The sequence below is a fragment of the Ipomoea triloba genome, chromosome 5, assembly GCF_003576645.1.
Source record: "Ipomoea triloba cultivar NCNSP0323 chromosome 5, ASM357664v1".
In the NCBI taxonomy this organism is placed as follows: domain Eukaryota; kingdom Viridiplantae; phylum Streptophyta; class Magnoliopsida; order Solanales; family Convolvulaceae; genus Ipomoea; species Ipomoea triloba.
In genome coordinates this window covers 1,650,814-1,672,461 of record NC_044920.1, presented here as the reverse complement: position 1 = coordinate 1,672,461, position 21,648 = coordinate 1,650,814, and the positions used below count along the sequence as shown (strand labels likewise).

Sequence of the window (21,648 nt, the reverse complement as noted above, 5' to 3'; positions counted from 1 at the left end):
TGCCTGACTAAGCGTCATTTTACTTGTTCATATTATTATATTCGTAGCGTAGTCTTGACCTTTAGTCCAATTTATGCTATTATATTGGCGTCGTCTGTGACGTAGTCTCGACCTTCCAGTCGAATACTCCCAACCCATCTGTAACGATTTTGTGTGGCGGAGTTTATAATTAAGTTTAGAGTAAATTGCACTTTTGGTCCTCTGGCTATAGCACCCCTATTAATTTCAACACTTGACTTTTAAAAGTAACGAATTGATCCTCTAACTATGCATTTTTTAACGAATTTGGTCCTTCCGGCGAAATCAGAGGCCAAATTAGGCCGGAATTTTGTAACCCCTCTCCGGTGACAATTTAGTGAGGGCATAATGGTCATTCTATATTGTAATAAGGGGAAGCAGAAAACAAAAAAATTACGCCTAATTTCCCAAATCTGTATCTGTCGAATTAGGGCAAAACGCAACCCTAATAGAGTTTTGCCCCAATTTGCCCAAAAACAAAAATCAATAGTCGACGGCTAATTCGTCTGGGCAGGAACAAAGAAGAAGGGAGAAAGCTAGGGAATCTGTCGCATTCTCCAGAGTGGCACGAACTCTCGTCGTGGAGGCATAGTTCGTCTTCTTCGACTGGGAGTCCTCTCAATCAACGATGAGGAAATCATCAGCAGCGCCTGGAACGGGTTCTGACCAATTTACGACACAACTAAGTAAGTAATAGTTTGAAATTGTATGAAATTGATAGTATTTGTTGTTTGTGATACTATTTGCTGTTTGTGTTGAGTATTGCGTGTAGAGTAGAATGATAGTAAAGCATATCTAGGGTTTGGCGTGTGGTTTATATATGAATAAAGAATGACAGTAAAGTAAAGCATATATGTTCTGTGGGGGACCATTTTGTTTTAACTTTTGTCATATTTTAGTGTGTTTGGGGAGGGGGGGACCACTTTGTTTTAACTTTTGTGATAATGTCATGTGCATCTACTGGGATTAGTAAGCTTTTATGTATACATTTACTGGTTTTTGTTTTATGGGGACCACTTTGTTGAATCTTGCATGTTGAAATTTGCTTTACAGGAGATGGAGTTGGTCCATTTTCAGTTATCCTTTTCCATAATGGGATAATAAATAGGGTTGGTGAAGTGAAATATTTGGGTGGTGATTATGAATTATATGAGAGAATGGAAGCTAAAGAATTGTGTTTAGATGGGTTGAAGGCTAGGATAAAGTAGTTAGGGTATTCTGATGTAGGAGTACTGATTTATTGTTTTTGGAATGAAAGACTGAAGTTACTACAGTCAGACAATGATGTTATACGGTTATTGAATGAGGATAACCCAGGAAAGCACTTAGAGCTTTGGGTAGAAACACTAGATGAATTAGACTTGATTGATGCAAATATGGAAGTAGTTGACAGAGATAGTGATTGGGAAAGAGAGGTTGAAGTTGAATTTATGGGGGTAGATCATGAGGTTGGTCTAGAGGTTGGGGAGGAGTTTAAACCTGACCAAGAAGGGGACAGTACAGTTCAAACCAAAGCTGGAAAAAAGGCTAGCACTCAGACTTTTGTGGCATCAACTATTCTGATGAGGAGTCACTACTGGATTCTGATGCTAGTGATGGTGAGAGGAAGTGGCCTGTATTTAGACCTACAACAGACATGAAAGACCCCCAATTCACTTTAGGCATGACCTTTTCAACAAAAAATCAATTTAGAGAAGCTGTGCAGAACTATGCTTTCAATAATGGCAAGGAAATTAAAACTTTGAAAAATGACAACTTGAGATGCATTGTTACATGTACACATGAGGGTTGCCCATGGAGAATAGGACTGAGGAAAGTACTGAACTCATCATCATGGAGGATTTTAAACATGAATGATGAACATGAAGGCTGTTTTTGGGTTTGGGAAAACAAAATGGTGAAATCTACTATTGTTGCTAAAAGGTGGGCAACTGAATTAAAAGACCACCCTGATTGGATGATGAGGAAGTTCAAGGATAAGGTGTGCAGTAAAGAGGGATTTTATGTTAGTGATCAACAAGCCTATAGGGAAATCTGGAAGGCAAGGAAGTTAAGAGTGAGCAATGAGGAGGACAATTTCAAGAGGATATGGAGTTACTGTGCAGAAGTTGAAAGAACAAACCCTAGAACAACATGTCTTGTGCAAACAATTCCCTCGGGTGATCAAAGTGGTCATGAAAGATTTTTGAGAATGTATGTTTGTTGGGCAGCTTGCAAGCAGGGATTCAAACACTGTAGAGGACTGATAGGTGTAGATGGCTGTCACCTTAGAGGTGTAACTGGTGGGATGATTTTGACTGCTGTAGGTGTAGATGCAAATGACAGTGTATTTCCAATAGCATATGCTATTGTAGAAGGAGAGAAAAGGGAGTCTTGGAAGTGGTTCCTAACACTTTTGAAAGATGATTTGGAGATCACACCAAGTAGGGAGGATGAAATCTGTTTCATTAGTGACAAACAGAAGGGGTTACTTCCAGCTTTTGGTGAGGTGCTATCAGGTGTTCAGCACCGATTCTGTGTTAGACACTTGCATGCGAATATGAAGGTAGCAGGTTTCTAGGGTAGCGCAATTAAGGATTCTCTATGGGCTTGTGCTAGGGCAACCATTGTTAATACATTCAATGCAGCCATAAGCAAGCTGAGGGGATTAGATGAGGATGCATACCAATGGTTAGGTGATAAGAGTCCAACTGAATGGTACAGATCACACTTCTCTACAAACACTAGATGTGACATGTTGGTCAACAACATATGTGAGTCATGGAATTCTAAGTTGTTGGATGCAAGAGACAAACCAATCATAGACTGCCTAGAGGTTATAAGGAAACAATTGATGGCTAGATTTTATGACCAAAGACAGAAAGCAACAGAATGGAAGACTTTGATATGCCCTGCCATTGTGAAGAAGTTGAAACCAATTGAGAAGGAGGCTGCAGGGTACTTGGCCACACAATGTGATCACTTCAAATTTGAGGTTGGACAGCTTTATGGGGATCAACAAGAAGTTGATTTGGAAAGGAAAGAATGTTCTTGTAGGAAGTGGCAGCTAACTGGATTCCATGCAAGCACGCCCTATGTGCAATTTGGAAGAAATATGGCAAGGGTGCAGTGTTTGATTATGTCCATCCCTGTTACTCAAAGCAAACTTATCTGGAAATATATAGTGGAACTATCAACCCCATGGCAGGTCCTCCTGAATGGCCTAGGTGTGACAGGACCCCCCCATTGCCACCTGTATACTCTGCCAAGGTAATTGTTACTTTCCATTTGGAACTATTCTACCAATGTGTAATCCCATCATATTTATAAGTTTTTGTTCCTATGCAGGTTGGGAGGCCAAAGAAACTGAGGAAAAAATCAGCAGATGAATTGAGTCAAGATAGCCTGAAAGTTTGTAGAAAGCATATCCCACTCCATTGCTCTGTGTGTAGAGAAGCTGGACACAATAGCAGAAAATGTCCTTCAAATCCTAATAAAAAGGTAAATGAGGATTATGAGGATTACTAGTTTGTTTTGTTTTTTTAATGTTTAAGAGCTATTGTGTATGAGGATTACTAGTTTGTATGAGGATTACTAGTTTGTATGAGGATTGTTTTGTTTTTTTTTTAATTTGTTACTTCTTTTTTTTTTTCCAGTTGAAGCCAAAGAAGAAGGTCATATATGCCACCAACCAAATTCCCAGCCACTTACCTTCAGCTTCAAGACAGCAGTAGCAGTTTGACAGCAGCAGTGGATTTGGAGCACAGCAGCAACAGTTTGACAGCAGCAGTGGATTTGGAGAACAGCAGCAGCAGGTTGACAGCAGTGGATTTGGAGCACAGCAGCAACAGGTTGACATCAGTGAAATAGGAGAGACTCAGCAGCAGTTTGATAGCACTAAAGAGCAGCAGCAGCAGCAGGAAGAACTAGGATCCTCCAGCAGCCAATTGAAGTCTAAGATGGGAACCAAAGTCAAGCAATCCAACCGCAAGAAGCCATATTACACAAAGAGCAAGACTATGTTCAAGTCCAAGTACTTTGGCAACAAGGGTGACCCAATAGACCTTGAATGACTTGAATTCAACTTTGGTTATTTTTGGGAAGTTGTTAACACACATTTTATGTAGTTATGGTTAATGGAAAACAGATGACTTCAAAAGTTTATTTTGCAAAACAGTGTAGTTATGGTTATGTAATGATGGTTAATGCAAAACAGTGTAGAGATGGTTATGTAATGATGGTTTATGTACTGATGGTTAATGGAAAAGTATGGTGTTTTGAAAGCTAACCATTTATATTTGTACATTGAAAGCTACCAAAACTTACAATGCCCAAACAATCCATTTATATTTGTACCTTGAATGCTACCAAATCACCAAAACATATATTACCAAAACTCACCACCATTCATAAATCACCAAAACATCCAAATTCATACATTAGAAATACAAACCATAATTTGGATCAATTTCATTACATAAATAACCAAAACACACCACATACATTAGAAATACAAACCATAATTTGGATCAATTTCATTACATAAACCTACAACTAACAAATACTACAAAAATTACAATTAACACTACTACAACTTTGCTCATCCACCTGCACACTTTGGCATCATTTTTATCCCCTTTAATCTTCATATTTAATTTTCGTATCTCTTCATCTTGTTTGTTGATGCGTTTTAGCAGCCCCGGAATTATTCGCTTTGACCGATAGCACATTGGCGGATCATACCAATCAATAAATCCACATCCCACCTTCCTCTGGATTAAATTGAAACGGCATTTCATCAATTAGCTTCAAACACCCACAAAAACATAACAAAATTTGCGAAAAAAAATTACCCTAAACCCGAAAAAAAACCTTTACAAAATTGAACTTACATTACCACCGGGGCATTGCCAAAACCTACGCCCTGGATTTTCAGTTGTCCATGAAGTTCGAATTTTGAGTTGCTCCCCACATCTACAATGGACAATTGGAAACCTTTCCCCAAATTCGTAGTACTCACTTCCTTCATTAGAAGAACAAGACGAATAGGAATTGGACATTCCCGGACGATTACGAATTAGACGAACAAGATGGAATTAGCCGAACAAGAATTCTCTTCCTCCTTCTCTTCTTTCTTCTCTTCTTTCTTCTCTTCCTCCGTCTCTAATTTCTACGCTTGTGCTTTCGCAAACTACACCGCATTGGTCTTATAATATTGGGAAATAATATTTTGATTTTGGGAAATAATATTTACAATATAGAATGACCATTATGCCCTCACTAAATTGTCACCGGAGAGGGGTTACAAAATTCCGGCCTAATTTGGCCTCTGATTTGGCCGGAAGGACCAAATTCGTTAAAAAATGCATAGTTAGAAGATCAATTCGTTACTTTTAAAAGTCAAGTGTTGAAATTAATAGGGGTGCTATAGTCAGAGGACCAAAAGTGCAATTTACTCTTAAGTTTATTTGTCACTCGTCCCTACAGTTGAGTCAGTTTTGCACGAGTGACCACTCTCGGCCCTTGATAACTCTAATTCAGGGGTTCAAATCTGTAAATATTATCAATACGTTCAACATAATGCCTCATAAAGAATATACCATCAAATTTGGCCAAATTATGGAAGTACACCGTTCGAATGGACTTATTAAGTCAAGGTCTAAATCATTTCACTCCATACTTTAACTATTTTTGTTTACAAAGTGTCTAAACTTGAGTGTGAATTGAGACTCGTTTGTGTGTTTTGTGTTCATAGGTGAAGTGGTTCATAACGGGCAGCAAAGGAAGCTTTTTGGAAGCAAGGATCACACTCAAGGAAGGACGGGAGAAGCGGAGCGCGAACTGGAGCAAGATTCAAATCAGGAGGCACCTCCACGGCCACTCCATGACCCATGGAGGTGGTCGTGTGCCTTCGCGCGCTGCCCTGTTCAGTTTCACGATACCTCCACGGCCACCCACACAGCCCGTGGAGGTGGCCGTGGAGCTCTGCTATCTTTAGTATTTAAGCGGGTTTTTCTGCATTTTGTCCAAGTTCGAACCCCAGATAGTTTTAGCTCATTTTCCTTCATTTTTGCAAACATCAATAGCTTAGATTAGCTTAGTTTTACACTTCCACCTCACATTTAAGGCTCTTTATTGCGGATTGAGTGGATTTCAACCACCCATTTCATCACCATTAATAGAGAAGTTCTTTTACTCTTTCCTTACTCTTCACCATTACATTTACTACAATGTTTATGATGTTTTCCTTTATCTTTGCTATGCTTATGCTTACAATGTGTTAGTAGTTAACTATTGGGTTTAGATTAGCATGATATTGCCATTCTTGATGCTAGAAATGTGATTATTGCATAAAGGGAATGAACAACCCACCTAGGGTTCTTATGTTTGAAATGGTTTATGAATTTTCTTATTAATCATTGAGACGTAGCAATTATTAGCTTAGTTTTGAGAGGCTTTCACTACAATGACAATGAGTGAAAGACTCATGCCTCACCATTCTCAAACTCATTTGCTTGCTATGACAATGAATAAGCCCTTTGGTGGTTAGTTCTCCCCTAATTCCTAAGTTATGAAAGCATCAAGAAGGCAATTCCCCTAATTTGAACCCATCTTTTATCATTAAGTTTTGCTTGTGTTAAACTTGCATTCCCTAGCATTTAAATATTCCAAATTCTAGTTTTTAACTCTCCTTAAATATGATTTGCTTGGATCCTTGTGGGTTCCAAGACTTTGGTGCCTAAAATTCTAGTTTATCACCTAAGTGCGCGCCATAGCCCCATTCACTAGCGGAATGACATATTTATCCACCTTTTCACCATCACCGTACCCCTTACTTACATCAACCCTACTTGTAAAGATTTTTACCCGATTGAGTACTCTTGTCCCTACCTATAACGGTTTTGCTGTCTGCTTGAGTTTATGATTAAATTCATTTGTCACTCATTCCTACCGTTGAGTCAGTTCTGCACGAGTGACCACTCCCGACCCTACGGTGGAGGGGTTTTACCTGGTTGAGGTTTCAGTTATGTTACTTTGCCCTTAATTTGATTATTCTGAATAACAAATAAAAACAAAAGAATAAGAAAAGCAAAAATGTATTGATATAAATTATTGTTATGATTAGTTATACATTTAATTTAATTTTGGTACAATCATAATACTTCTTCAATTCTACCCTTATATTTATTTAGTTCTCCCTCTCAAGCTTGCTAACACTATAATGGAATGGAGTTGCAGGAAATTAACACACCATCACAAATTAAATTCATTGTGTCCAAGCGAAAGGGCACCTTTGGGGGTGGGGGTGAGGGGGGCCGGGGGGGTGTTGTTCAAACACAAGTAATTCTTAATTTATTGTTTAATTTGTGCCTTAGCTTATGATTATATTCTTCAACTAGATGCTCATTACTTAGAAAAGAAAAAAAACAATTTAAAAAGATTGAACATGGCAACTGTTACTTGTATTCTTTAAATTTCTAATGATCTTATAAGTTTGGACCTAAGGAGTTAATTAAGGAAGTTGGAGTGAAAATTGGGCTATGGAGCAAAGATTGTAGGGTGAAAACTAAGCTACAAAGCAAAGTTTATTAGGGAGTTGGAGTGCAAAGGCTAAGGGGATTGGGTACAAAGTGGGAAAATGCAAAAAGTTTGAGGGCCAAAGTGAGAAAAGGTGAAAAGTTTGGGCGACTAAGGAACAAAGTCTTGAATGGCTAGATATACCAAGCACATAAAATGTTACAACTTGGCTTATAGATTGTAAATACAAAACAAAAGCTAAGCTATCTTCTCAATTTTAGGACAGTTAACTGTGCTTTCTTCTTGTTCCTTCTTGCCTCCTTCTTCTTCTGCTGCTTTACAACCCATTTAATAATCCATTCGGCCAAGAATGCAAAACCGATTGTTAATCCAACAACCAATCCAAACCCACATCCACCAACTGCAAACCTCCAATCGAACATGGCTTCTTCACTTTCCAAGCTCTCATCATCCGGTGCTACCGGTGCGACCTCATCTTCATTGCATTTCCTTGTGAGTGGGATTCCACACAATCTTGTATTTCCAATGTATGAACTATTCGTGAAAGTATTGAATTGGTTACCCAAAGGAATGCGACCGACCAGTTGGTTGTAAGACATGTTCAATACTTCCAGGAATGTTATACTGGTGAGTTGGGGAGGAATCATCCCTGAGAATTTATTCAATGAAAAATCTAAAGATTCAAGTTCAGATAACTCTCCCAATGATATTGGAATTTGCCCATCGAAGACATTTTGTGACAGGTTGAGCACAACCAATGATTTTAGTTCACCAATTTCTTCAGGGACATTGCCGTAAAACTTGTTATTTGATAGATCCAAAGACACAAATATTGTCAAGATATTAACTAGCACCATCTCATATCCTTTGTTCATGACTGTCACTGAATCATGATAGTAGCCATCATGCTCTCCAATGATGCTAGGTTGTGATTTGTTTTCCCCACCCAAAACCATTGCACTCAAGCTCTTCAAGAAATATTTAGACAACTTTCCCGTGAAATTATTGGAGGACAAATCAATTATGTTTAAGCTTGGTAACACAAACTTTGTCTTAGGAATCTCCACCTGACCATAAAACATGTTGTTTCATAAGTTAAGAACTTTGAGTGAAGGGAGTTTTTCCAACCAAAATGGAAAAGTATCAGATATCATATTGTTTCCCAAATCAAGAATCTCTAGCATTTTGCAATTGGCCAGTGATCTTGGCAACTTCCCTTTTAATCGATTGCCATTTATATTTAGAGAGCGAAGATTATTATCGGCAACTGTAAAAGTAGAAGGCATTTGATCGTATCTGTTTCCTTTCAAGTTCAAAACTGATAGACCTGCTAGCTTGACAAGACACTCGGGGATCAAACCACTCAAATTATTATATGATGCATCAAGAACACGCAGGTTGCTCATATTGCATATTCCGGATGGAAGAGATCCTTTGATACAATTTCCGTGAAGATAAAGATAAAACACATATAAAGAAAGATTTGAGGGAAATTCATCAACAACAGATAATAGATTGTGAGAAATATTCACAAATTGAAGTTGACTTTTCCATATCCAGCTTGGTATTTCACCTTCTATCTTGTTATCAGAAAGGTCAAGAAACAATAAAGAATTGAGGCCTTTCAAGATCTTGGGGAACTTAGAAATGTTGCAAGAATGCATCACCAGTTGGTTTAGTGACACAAATGAACTATTTCCCATAGTTGATGATGGATCAAGAAATTGTATTGGATTTCCGGAAAGATCCAATACCTTGAGATTGCTGTTGTTCCCTAACCAACTAGGAACGTAACCTCGGATGTGATTATCTGCAAGATTTAGATATGTAAGTTGTACTTTGCTATTAAGGAAAATGGGGAAGTCAGATAAATTGCACTTATGCAGATGCAAACTCTGTAGCTGAGGCAAGTCAAAGCTTCTATCATCATTTTCTTCAACTGTCAAACTAATGTCAGAAAGATCTAAAAATGCCAAGTTCTTGAGATTCTGCAGCATCTCAATTTTCACACTACCATTAAAATTGTTAGAGCCCAATGATAGATGAATGAGGTTAGGAAGTTGAAAGATTGATTTAGGTACCACCCCACTCAATTCATTGCCACTCAAACCCAAACTCTCTAAAACAGAGGAAGATGTATTAGAGAACTCCTCAAGTTCACCACTGAATTTGTTAGCATGGAGGTACAAGTGTTCTAGAGATGGTAGCGTGAAAATAGACAAGTGAATTTCACCTGTGAGAAGATTGGATGACATGTCAAGGTACGAGAGATTTGGTACACTTGTACTATGAAATGGGGGTAAAGAACCACTGAATCTATTGCGTCTAATGTCTAACTCAATAATACTTGTGAGGTTTGCTAGTGACGATGGGATTAAACCCCAGAGATTGCAGCTAGAAATATCTAGAATTTTCAGTGACTGAAGATTTCCAATGGACTTGGGTAATTCTCCATGAAATTTTGTTACAGAAAGTGAAATGGTTTGCAAAGAGGTGTGTTTTGGAAACTCTGGAAACTGCCCGCTCAGAAGTTTATTAACCGAGATGTCAATGGTTTTCAATTTTGGGAGGAGAAAAACATTTTCTGGGAAATCAGAAGACAGATTGTTATAGCTAAGCTGCAAATAAGATAGAGATTTTAGTGTTGCAAATGAAGGGTGGATTGAACCATTGAGATGACAGTTGGACAAACTTAAAACTTGAAGATGAGGCAATGCAGTAGAGGATAAGACTTGAGACCAGTAAGAGCCTTGAGCGGAGAGGTGTACACCATCAAGATACACCTCTTTTAAAGAACTCAGGTTCATAAAAAAAGATTCAAAGTTTGGTTTTCTTAACTCTACAGAATCAAACATTGAGGAAAGATCAAGAGACACCAACCTAGTCAGCCTCGAAATCTCCACATTACTCTGCAACACAATATATATAAATGTAAACATCAGAATTGTTTTTAAAGCCATGTAAAGTAGTGGTCTCAATTATACAACAGAGCTAATATCTAATGTGCATGCATATATGGTTATTATATATATATATATATATATATATAGAATGGCAAAATATATGACATAAGTGGCCGGCCGGCAAGGAATTTGAGACGAAAACAATACATTTTATGGATTTTGCATTGCTATGGTACTCATCTTCAAGAGAAAACGGGAAACAAAAGATGAGACAGCAATACTTTTTATCTTTCTATGTATTGTATTGCACAGTAATATATATGGTTGTCATCATCAATGGCGTCAACAACTCTAAACATATGTGTACAATGCTAGATATAAATCATTTATTTGGTTGTTACATTGGATTTTTCAATACAAAGGGAGAAGAAAATACAATTAAAAAAAAATATTATATACCCTACAAATGTATCCTTGTGTTTCATTACACCCAAATGCCGTATTTGTGGTGGCTAGCTGCAACCATGAAGCAGCACAAAGCTATGTAGCTAGTTTGACTAATTAAAATGTTTTGTCATTTTTAGGGGACTGAGCTTAGGCACCTCAAATATCCCGCCTGATGAGGATCGGATGCACTTATGTTCTTGGTTTCACATGTTTGAATCTTTCAAACTAATATTCCTAAGTTGTCTAAAGTTGGTTTTTGTGAAACTTCTTACTCACTACAAGCCAAATAGAACTACTCTGATCTGATCTTTAAGAATTGAAGATGCCCATTTTGGAACATATATATATATATATAAAGTAGCTCAAATGCGGACGTGAGCTCCCATGCGGTTTCATCCCGGTCTGTTATCCAATTGGATTAATCTAATGGGACCAATTGGAGTTCGCGTAGGTTAAGTGGAGTTTTTTTTTTTTTTTTTTTTTTGGGTAATTTAATAACTATGTTGATTTGGTATGATAATATTTAAAATATTAAAATTATGTTATTTTATTAAAATTTATTACTCCGTAATATTATTAAACTTCATAAAGAAATAGGGAATATGAAGTTTATTCTTTTATAATTTTTTGTTATTTAATAACTATGTTGATTTGATATGATAAAATTATGACCATAAATATTTGCAATAAAAATAAGAATTGAAATATACATTTTTGCCTACACTTAAACTCGCATTGTTTCGTGCAATTTTTGTAAAATAACAAATTAATACTAGCTACAATAATGAGAACTGCAAGAAGTAGCATCATGCATGTACATTTTCTACTCCTACACATATCTTTCAATTCACTATCTTCCATTCTTAATACACGTCTCAACTTGAATTTTAACGTTGCTATTTCTTATTCATTATTGTTAATTCTCCTTAATAGTCAAGTATAAACTATATAATAATTCACATGTGCTATGGAACATTGGTTGATCATGCAAAGATTGTAGGGTGAGAACAAAGTGGGAGAATGTGAAAAGTTTGAGAGGCAAAGGAGCACATACAATCTTGAATGGCTAAAGATTGGGGTGCGAAGTGAGGAAAGGTGAAAAGTTTGGGCGACTAAGGAACAAAGTCTTTGAAGAGATCGATGGGGAAGTGGTGGGTAAATTATGTATGTTATGGACTTGGTCCACCTTGAAATGTGGATTCAGGTCTATGTTCACAATTTTAGAATTTTATGTGTAAAATTTTAAAATTCTATATTCACAAGGTGGATTCGGTCCATCATTTCATGGCATAACAACCGGAAAATGGGTGTGAAGTGGAAAGGATGACAAGTTTGGGCTAAGGAGCAAAGTAGTCTCGAGGGACTACTGAAGAGAAGGGATATGATGGAATAGATTCCTCTTAGTTTGAAACATTTCCCTTTTGTATCTGAGCTTTGTAATAGCTCTTACAAGTATGTGTCTGGATCATTTACTTGATGATGATGAATTACCCAAAACAATTCATTTTACACACAAATTACTTTATCAATACGACTTTGATTAAAATGCAGATAAGAACACGTGACACCCTTGACTTGGAGAACAGAATGTAAATACAAAACAAAAGCTAAGCTATCTTCTCAATTTTTGGACAGTTAACTGTGCTTTCTTCTTCTTCTTTCTTCGCTGCTGCTTCTTCTTTTTCTGCTTTACAAACCACATAATAATCCATTCGGCCAAGAATGCAAAACCAATTGTTAATCCAACAACCAATCCAAACCCACATCCACCAACTGCAAACCTCCAATCAAACATGGCTTCTTCACTTTCTAAGCTCTCATCATACTGTGCTACCGGTGCGTCATCTTCATTGCATTTCCTTGAGAGTGGGATTCCACACAATCCTGTATTTCCAATGTAAGAACTATTCGTGAAAGTATTGAATTGGTTACCCAAAGGAATGCGACCTGCTAGTTGGTTGTAAGACATGTTCAATACTTCCAGGAATGTTAGACTGGTGAGCTGTGGAGGAATCGTCCCTGAGAATTTATTCTTTGAGAAATCTAAAGATTCAAGTTGAGATAACTCTCCCAATGATATTGGAATTCGCCCATCAAACACATTTTGTGATAGGTTGAGCACAACCAGTGATTTTAGTTCACCAATTTCTTCTGGGACGTTTCCGTGAAACTCGTTATTTGATAGATCCAAAGACACAAATATGGTCAAGATCTCAACCAACACCATCTCATATCCTTTGTTCATGATGGTCACTGAATCATGATAGTATTCATCATGCTCTCCGATGAGGCTGAGTTGTGATTTGTGTTCCCCACTCATAGCCATTGCACTCAAGCTCTGCAAGAAATATTTAGACAACTTTCCCGTGAAATTATTGGAGGACAAATCAATAATGTGTAAGCTTGGTAGCACAAACTTTGTCCTAGGAATCTCCACCTCACCATAAAACATGTTGTTTCGCAAGACAAGAACTTTAAGCAAAGGGAGTTTTTCCAACCAAAATGGGAAAGTATCAGATATCATATTGTTTCCTAAATCAAGAATCTCTAGCATTTTGCAATTTGCCAGTGATCTAGGCAACTCCCCTTTCAATCGATTGCCATTTATATTCAAAGAGCGAAGATTATTATAGGCACATGTAAAATTAGAAGGCATTTGATCGTATCTGTTTCCTTTCAAGTTCAAAACTGATAGACTTGCCAGCTTGACAAGACACTCCGGGATCAAACCACTCAAATTATTATATGATGCATCAAGAACTTTCAGGGGGCCCATATTGCATATTCCGGATGGAAGAGATCCTTTGATACGATTTCCATGAAGATAAAGGGCAAGAACGTTTAAAGAAATATTTGAGGAAAATTCATTAATGGCCGATAAAAAATTGTGAGAAATATTCACAAATCGAAGTTTATTCTTCCATATCCAGCTTGGTATTTCACCTTCTATCTTGTTATCAGAAAGGTCAAGAATCTGTAAATCATGGATGCCTTTCAAGATCTGTGGGAACTTTGAAATATTGCATGAATGCATCCCTAGAAAGTATAGTGACACAAATGAATTATTTCCCTGAGCTGATGATGGCTCTAGAAAATCTAATGGATTTCCAGAGAGGTCCAAGAACTGGAGAGTGTTGTTCCCCAGCCAACTGGGAACATAACCTCGGATGTGATTATCTACAAGATTAAGATCTATAAGTTTTACTTGGCTCTTTAGGAAAATTGGGAAGTCAGATAAATTGCATTTGTGTAGATACAAATATTGCAGCTGAGGCAAGTGAAAGTTTCTATCATCATCATTTTCTTCAACTGTCAAGCTATTGTTAGAGAGATCTAAAAATGTCAAGTTCTTGAGATTCTGCAGCATCTCAATTTTCACACTGCCATTAAAATTGTTAGAGCGCAATGATAGATGAGTGAGGTTAGGAAGTTGAAAGATTGATTTAGGTACCACCCCACTCAATTGATTGTCACTCAGATCCAAACTCTCTAAAACAGAGAAAGATGTATTAGAGAAGTCCTCAAGTTCACCACTGAATTTGTTATCATCTAGCAACAAGTATTCCAGAGATGGTAGCGTGAAAAGAGACGAGTGAATTCCACCCGTAAGAAGATTGGATGACATGTCAAGGTAGGAGAGATTTGGTACACTTGTACTATGAAATGGGGGTAAAGAACCAATGAATCTGTTTTCACTAATGTCCAACTTAACAATACTTGTGAGGTTTGCTAGTGACGATGGGATTGAACCCGAGAGATTGCAGCTAGAAATATCTAAAATTTTCAGTGACGGAAGATTTCCAATGGACTCGGGCAATTCTCCATGAAAATTTGTTTGAGAAAGTGAAATGGTTTGCAAAGAGGTGTGTTTGGGAAACTCTGGAAATTGGCCACCCCGAAGGTGATTATTGGAGATGTCAATGACTTTCAATTTTGGAAGGAGAAACACATTTTTTGGAAAATCAGAAGACAGATTATTAAAGCTAAGCTGCAAATAAGAGAGAGATTTTAGTGTTGCAAATGAAGGGTGGATTGGACCATTGAGATGACAGTTGGAGAAACTTAAAACTTGAAGATGAGGCAATGCAGAGGATAAGACTTGAGACCAATTAGAGGCTTGAGCTGAGAGGTCTACACCATCAAGATACACCTCTTTTAAAGAAGTCAGATTCATAAAAAAACATTCAAGGCTCGGTTTTCTTAACTCTACAAAATCGAATATGGTTGAAAGATCAAGAGACACCAACCTTGTCAGCATCGAAATCCCCACAGGAATCTGACCAGAGAAACTAGTATGCGAAAGGTTAAGGTGAGTCAAATTCCTGAGTTTCTCGAACCCGGACGGAAATGGAGTGAATTCGAAATAGTTGCAAGAAAGATTGAGAGTTTGAAGATGGTGAAGATTGAAAATGGGAAAAATTTCACCGGACAGCATACTGAAACTGAGGTCGAGTCCGATGACATAACCGGTTGCAGGGTCACATGAAACACCATCCCAACTACAGCAATCCTCCTCCAAAATATTCCATCCCTTCACCTTCTTTGAAGAATCCCCTTCGCAAGGAAGTGGAGTTTGAATACTGAAGGTTGGGAGCTGCGGTTGTGGCACTGGGGTTGAATGAAGGTTGAGAGCTCTGAGCTGTGACAGTGCTAACCATTGGCTGTGTACACATTTTTGATTTGACAATATCGACATGGAAGAAGATGTGCATGCACTGTGCAGGAGAATTAACATCAGACTTATCTTTAAAGCCATGTAAAGTGGTCTCATTTTGTGTTTTATGTTTCTCTTGACGAAATGCTTATTATAGAGTGGAGCTAATATCTGATGTGCATGCACTATGCAGGCTGCGCTGGAGAATTAATACGAGAAATGCTTATTATATATGACATAAATGGGTAGTAATAATCGACCGCCATTGTACTTTGAAATCTTCAAATACGAAATTTATTTATTATATTTTTAGTAATATATATTTGTTTGATTAGTCTTTCAAATATATAGTGTTGACTTACTTTTTAACTCTTCTTTCATTCCCCTATTTGTCGTTTGGAGCATACTTACCTTTGCTTGTGTTCTCCGGTATGCATGGAGTTTGTCTTCTTTACCTTGCGTGTCCAAGCTTGTTTGGTCCACGTTGTGTTTACCCGGAGTTGCAGTATTGGTGCCGTTCAAGTTTCCGGTTTAGAGGAGGGTCCTATCCCAAGCTTAATTGTTCGGTCCACGTCGAGTTCACTTGGTGTTTGTTGGTGGCGTCCAAGCTTCTGTTGCAAGGGGAGTGTCTAATCCCAAGCATGTTCGGTCCACGTTGAGTTCACCCAACTGTCCGTAGGTATTGGTGGCGTGCAAAACTTTTGTTCAAGGGGAGTCTCCTAAATGTGTATTTCGCTATTTAGTTATTTTGGGTTATCAGTGTAACAAGTTGGCATGATTAATATCTATGTTCTAACTCGAGGGGAGTGTTATGGAATATATATTTATTATGTGGAATCTCTATAGATTAGGTAGTCTTAGGGATTTAGGTGGGTAGATATATATATGGAAACTTGTTTCATATTCGTAGTCTTCTAGCACCTATTTATAGGGCTTTGTATTCTATTTTCTATATGACAATATAACACAACATATTTAGAAATCTTCTCTTTACTTTCATAACAATTATCATTCTAAAAATTATAATTGTAATTATAATTATTACTATTTATATTTAAATTAAAAATGTTAAAATTTAATTTAATTGATAATTATAAAATTTCAATTCAAATAATATGTTATTAAAATTATATAACAAACTTGCTTTTGCTTTTGCTTTTTCAAGAGGAAGATTTTGCCAAAAACTCACCCTCCCAAGTCCCATCAGTCAAAAACCACCCTCCTCAAGTTTTAGCTCTGCAAAAACCTCCAAAGAAGCTTTGTTTTTTTGTTTTTTTTTGGTGAATCCAAAGAAGCTTTGTTAGTGATGCTCTAAGCTACTCTTTGACTGCCGGCCTCATAATTAAACTTATAAGATCTCATCTTCCTATATTCTTATTAATTTTATCATTTGTTATACCATAGATCAGGATCCATTTTGCATTATGACCATGATCTAAGAATTATGTATTTACAATTACAGACACATAATAGCTTAATTACATGCATATAATATGTTAATGGGAGGCACAAACTTCCAATTCACTTATGTATTTATTATATCATCTACCCATCTAGCTAGCCTCCTATGTCCTATATATTATATCCATATACCTCTATCATCACTTATGTACCTACCCTATCATCATCTCTATCTACTTATCTTTTCATCACCACTATTATTCACACCACCAATATAATATAAAGCATGTATTTATCTGTTTAGTCATTTCCAAATTCGAATTGAAGTATTGAAACCGTATATATACATTTAAAAATGTTTTGTCATTTTTAGCAGGGGATTGACTTAGGCACCTCAAATATCCCGCCTAAGGATGCACTTACTTCTTGGTTTTCATGGATCAGGACAATGGTGAAACTTCTTGCTCACTACAAGTTACCAAATACTTAATTATGATCTTTAATTAAGAAGATGCAATTTGGAATATATATTAAGTGGCCGGCCGGCGGCAAGAAATTTGAGACAAAAACAATGCATTTTATGGATATTGTATTAGCTATATATTAGCAGTTCTTATATCGTGGACCGCGGTCCCAAAACGACGTCGTTTTAGTAAGTGGGAGACGGAGTCGCGTAATTGACACTACAATTCATTCCAAAAGATACTGCCTTACATTTGTTTTGATATTATCGAATGAAATTGTAGTTATATCAAAAAGTAACTGTAGTTGTGTTGAAAAGAAAGTGCAGTGTATATGAAAAGATACTGAATAACAGTTTCACATTTGTGTTTGATATTATCGAATGAAACTGTAGTTATATCAAAATGTAACTGTAGTTGTGTTGAAATGTAACTGCAGTGTATATGAACAGATACTGAATAACAGTTTCACTTTTGTGTTTGTATATTATTGAATGAAACTGTAGTTATATCAAAAAGTAACTGCAGTTGTGTTGAAAGGTAAATGCAATTGTGTTGAAATGTAACTGCAGTATATATGAAAAGAAAGTGCAGTATATATGAAAAGAAAGTGAGTGGCGCGAATTTATTCGTATGTTTTCATTAATCAAAACGACGTCGTTTTGGGACCGCGGTCCACGATATAATTTGCTATATATTAGTCCCGCGTACTCATCTTTAAGAGAAAACGAAAAATAAAAAATGGGACAGCTTTACGTACAATCATTTCAAGATATACTTTTCATCTTTCTATGTATTGTATGGTTGTCATAAAAAATGGCATCAACAACTCTGTTTAGATATAAATGTAGTCTAACGTTACTAAATAGAATCCGCAAGAATCCTAACCTCATAGTAACAAAAGCAGACGGGATCTAGGAATCTTGTTCGCTGTGGCGAATCTACAACCAACTAGCCGGCTGCATTCCTTTGGGGGATCAATTCAATACTTTCACGAATAATCCAGTTCCTACATAGGAAATGCATGAATGTGTAGAATCCCACTCAAGAAAATGCAGTGAAAATGGTGCACTAGGAGCCATGGTTGTAAAATTGCTAGGCCCGGGGAGCACCTAGGTGGTAATTTCAAGTGTATTTTTTATTTTTAAAAAATTTGTTTAAAATTTTTCAATTGTTTAAGACTTAATAATTATAAACTATATAGTACTTTAATAGTTTAATATTAAAATATTAATTAATATTAACCTAAAAATATCTAAAATTTGAACAATTTAGGATTATTCACCTCAAAATAATGTCGTTTTAAGTGAAATAACCCATTTTTTAAAACAAAAAGAACAATAGCTAATTGGCCGACTAAAGGGTCTAGTCAGTGCCTAGGCAGCCTAGTTGGAGCAAAGGAGCCTAGGCGGCCTGGTCGACTGCTTAGTGTTAGAATAATTATGTTTAATATTGTATGGCTCACTATTATTAATATGGCTCATAAATATCTATTAAATTTAATAATTAAATAATTCTATTATTTGGTCAGTTAAGGATAATAGCAGTTTCAACTGCTCAGATAACCATCTCACGTTGATGGAACTGTGAGATGGTTTATCAACCAATGAGACTCTCTGGTCCTCTCCCCAACCCTTCTGCAAAACTAAAAGTTCTCTCTCCATCAGAGTTCTTAGACTTAGGGAACGCTCAGGGTCTGGAAGGAGAAACCAAGTCTCCCATTGAAGCATCTGCAGTGAAACCATGGAGCCAGGTACATCTGTTAAACATTAATGCAGTATTGTATGTGAAAATCATGTGTTCTAAGATCTTGTGTATGCTTAAGTTTTAACTTACATGTGGTATCATGAGCCAGGTTGTAGAACATATATTTTTCCATATATTATGATAATTACGTATTGTTTGTATGGTTGCGTATGTATGCCCAGTTTTTAGAATATATGAGTTTACATTCGCATGCTCCGGTATATTATTGATGTATCAAGGGAATCCCCATGCTGCATGTTAATCAAAGGCTTTTGGCTTTTGGCTTTTGGCTTACGTAGACATGATCATATTTGCGTGTACAGTATGATGAGGAAATGTTTACATTGGTTGTATTGTTTAAATTATTTTTCCTCACAGAAAATCTGCAAATATTTTCAGGGATTACATAATGTTTGTATGCTCATGTTTCACTGCATAATTGAGATCACAGTAATAATTGGGAATGATTTATTCTAACCTTTGGGTTATATATAAATCATTAATCATATGATAATAAAGTAATCATATGTTGATGCATTCCCAGTTTATGAGTGTTCATATATACGTAATTCATATATTGTAAATTCCTTTTTTTTACTGCATATATTATTAATATGCCGTAATTTAAATATCATATATTCATTATGTATTAGAATTGTTATTCTATTAGAATTATTATTCTATTAGAATTGAATTACGTATTTCCTTTTAATATCTTATTCTGCATTAATTTTCTGATATTATTTATTATGGTTTATTTATTGGGAAAATGGCATCTTTAGTCCCTGAGTTATAGGGGTAGTGTAGACTCAGTCCCTGAGTTATGGGTGTATGCGAGTTTAGTCCCTCAGTTATTCACGAAGTGGCGAGTTTAGTCTCTGGCCATTAAATTTGACGAAAAAATTAAAAAATATTCAAAATTTGAGGGGTAAAATAGGAAATTCACATTTTATTATTCTTCTTATATCAAAACCACTTTTACAACATTATTTTTCACTTCTTAGCCTAATTATTTTCAAGATTTTTCATTTTTAAAAGCATTTTAATAACTTTCAAATGACTTGTTAGGAACCTGACTCTCGTATAACACACTTAAAACTTAGCACAAATAAAGAAATGCATGATCATTGTATTTAGGTGTATGAAACACACTATCCTAACAAGTTTTTATCTTTTTACTAAGCAACAAATGTAATAAAATTAAAACTTTTGAGATTTTTTTTACACACTATCCTATCTCAAAAGTTTTGATATAGCAAACAAGTCTAGTCGTAATACAATTAATATCCAATTATGTGAAAATAGTAATAGTTGAGCATCATTATGTTTAATGTTATACGTTGTTGGATCACCCAAAGGAGACCTTCAATGTATTTAATTGTTTACGAGTATGTTAGTTAAAAGTATTTACTTTGTGTTAATGTAGAATTAATGTCTAAGTATTTTATATGTATTGCAGCATTAAGTTGTGTTTCAATGCTTTCGCAAGTTGCGTCTATTGTAAAGTTTAATGGGCTGAATTTTGCTGAGTGGCATGAACAAATTCAGTTTCACCTCGGTGTTCTGGATCTTGATCTAGCACTCTTGACTGAAAAGCCCGCTGCTATTGATGATAATAGCAGTGCTGATGATGTTGCCTTCCATCAAGCATGGGAAAGGTCAAATAGACTCAGCATGATGCTTATGCGAATGACACTTGAAAGCAACATCAAGTCAACAATTCCCAAATTTGACAGTGCTAAGGATTTGTTGAAACATGTGGAGAAAAATTCACTTTCTGAATGTGCTGATAAGGCCCTAGCAGGCACACTTATGGGTAAACTGACCACCATGAAATTTGATGGTTCGCGTTCCATGCATCAGCATGTTACTGAGATGTTAACCTTAGCAGGAAAATTAAGGTCAATGGAAATGGAAGTGAGTGATACTTTCCTTGTTCAATTTATTTTAAACTCTTTGCCTCACGAGTATGAGACATTCCAAGTGAATTATAATTCCATTAAAGATAAGTGGAATGTGCTCGAATTGCATAAAATGCTAAATCAAGAGGAAAGAAGGCTTAAGGGACAAGGGATTCACTCAGTTAATCTCATGAGTCAGTCAAGGGCTGGTAAAAAGTTTGGAAAGAAGAATCAAAAGGGTAAGAAAGGACCAATGAAGACTAATGAGTCCTCTTCTCAAATCCACAAAAAGGAACATAAGAATGACAAGTGTCATTTCTGTAAGAAATTTGGACATTTTCAGAAAGATTGCCTTAAGCGTAAGGCATGGTTCGAAAAGAAAGGTATAAATTTTATATCAGTATGTTTCGAATCAAACTTAACTGAAGTTCCTTATAATACTTGGTGGATTGATTCTGGTTCCACTACTCATGTTTCGAATACTATGCAGGGATTCCTTATGACCCAAACCATAAAGCCAAATGAAAGATTTGTGTTCATGGGGAATAGAGTTAAAGCTCCAGTAGAAGCCATTGGAACTTATCGTTTAATTTTAGATA

General features: G+C 36.3%; 3 protein-coding genes across 3 annotated transcripts; 1 reads left to right on the top strand and 2 right to left on the bottom strand.

The window, feature by feature from the left end:
* The first annotated feature begins 1,654 nt into the window (after positions 1–1,654).
* LOC116019623 lies at positions 1,655–4,070 on the top strand. The gene is made up of 4 exons (XM_031259897.1): positions 1,655–2,570; positions 2,646–3,205; positions 3,346–3,498; positions 3,765–4,070. The coding sequence occupies exons 1-4, from the start codon at positions 1,655–1,657 to the stop codon at positions 4,068–4,070; spliced, it is 1,935 nt and encodes a 644-aa protein (XP_031115757.1).
* Positions 4,071–8,624: 4,554 nt separating this feature from the next.
* On the bottom strand, positions 8,625–10,496 carry LOC116019622 (receptor-like protein 35). The gene has a single exon (XM_031259895.1). The coding sequence runs from the start codon at positions 10,494–10,496 to the stop codon at positions 8,625–8,627; it is 1,872 nt and encodes a 623-aa protein (XP_031115755.1).
* A 2,002-nt stretch (positions 10,497–12,498) lies between these two features.
* LOC116019621 (receptor-like protein 6) lies at positions 12,499–15,582 on the bottom strand. The gene has a single exon (XM_031259894.1). It carries the CDS (start codon positions 15,580–15,582, stop codon positions 12,499–12,501), a length of 3,084 nt encoding a protein of 1,027 aa, XP_031115754.1.
* Between the last annotated feature and the right edge of the window lie 6,066 nt (positions 15,583–21,648).

Coding starts and splice junctions, on each gene's coding strand:
- LOC116019623 (XM_031259897.1), top strand. CDS start 1,655: ATGAAAGACCCCCAATTCACTTTAGGCATGACCTTTTCAACAAAAAAT. Junction 2,571..2,645: donor TGCGAATATGAAGGTAGCAG/GTTTCTAGGGTA, acceptor CATTCAATGCAG/CCATAAGCAAGCTGAGGGGA. Junction 3,499..3,764: donor CTTCAAATCCTAATAAAAAG/GTAAATGAGGAT, acceptor TTTGGAGCACAG/CAGCAACAGTTTGACAGCAG.
- LOC116019622 (XM_031259895.1), bottom strand. CDS start 10,496: ATGGCTTTAAAAACAATTCTGATGTTTACATTTATATATATTGTGTTG.
- LOC116019621 (XM_031259894.1), bottom strand. CDS start 15,582: ATGTCGATATTGTCAAATCAAAAATGTGTACACAGCCAATGGTTAGCA.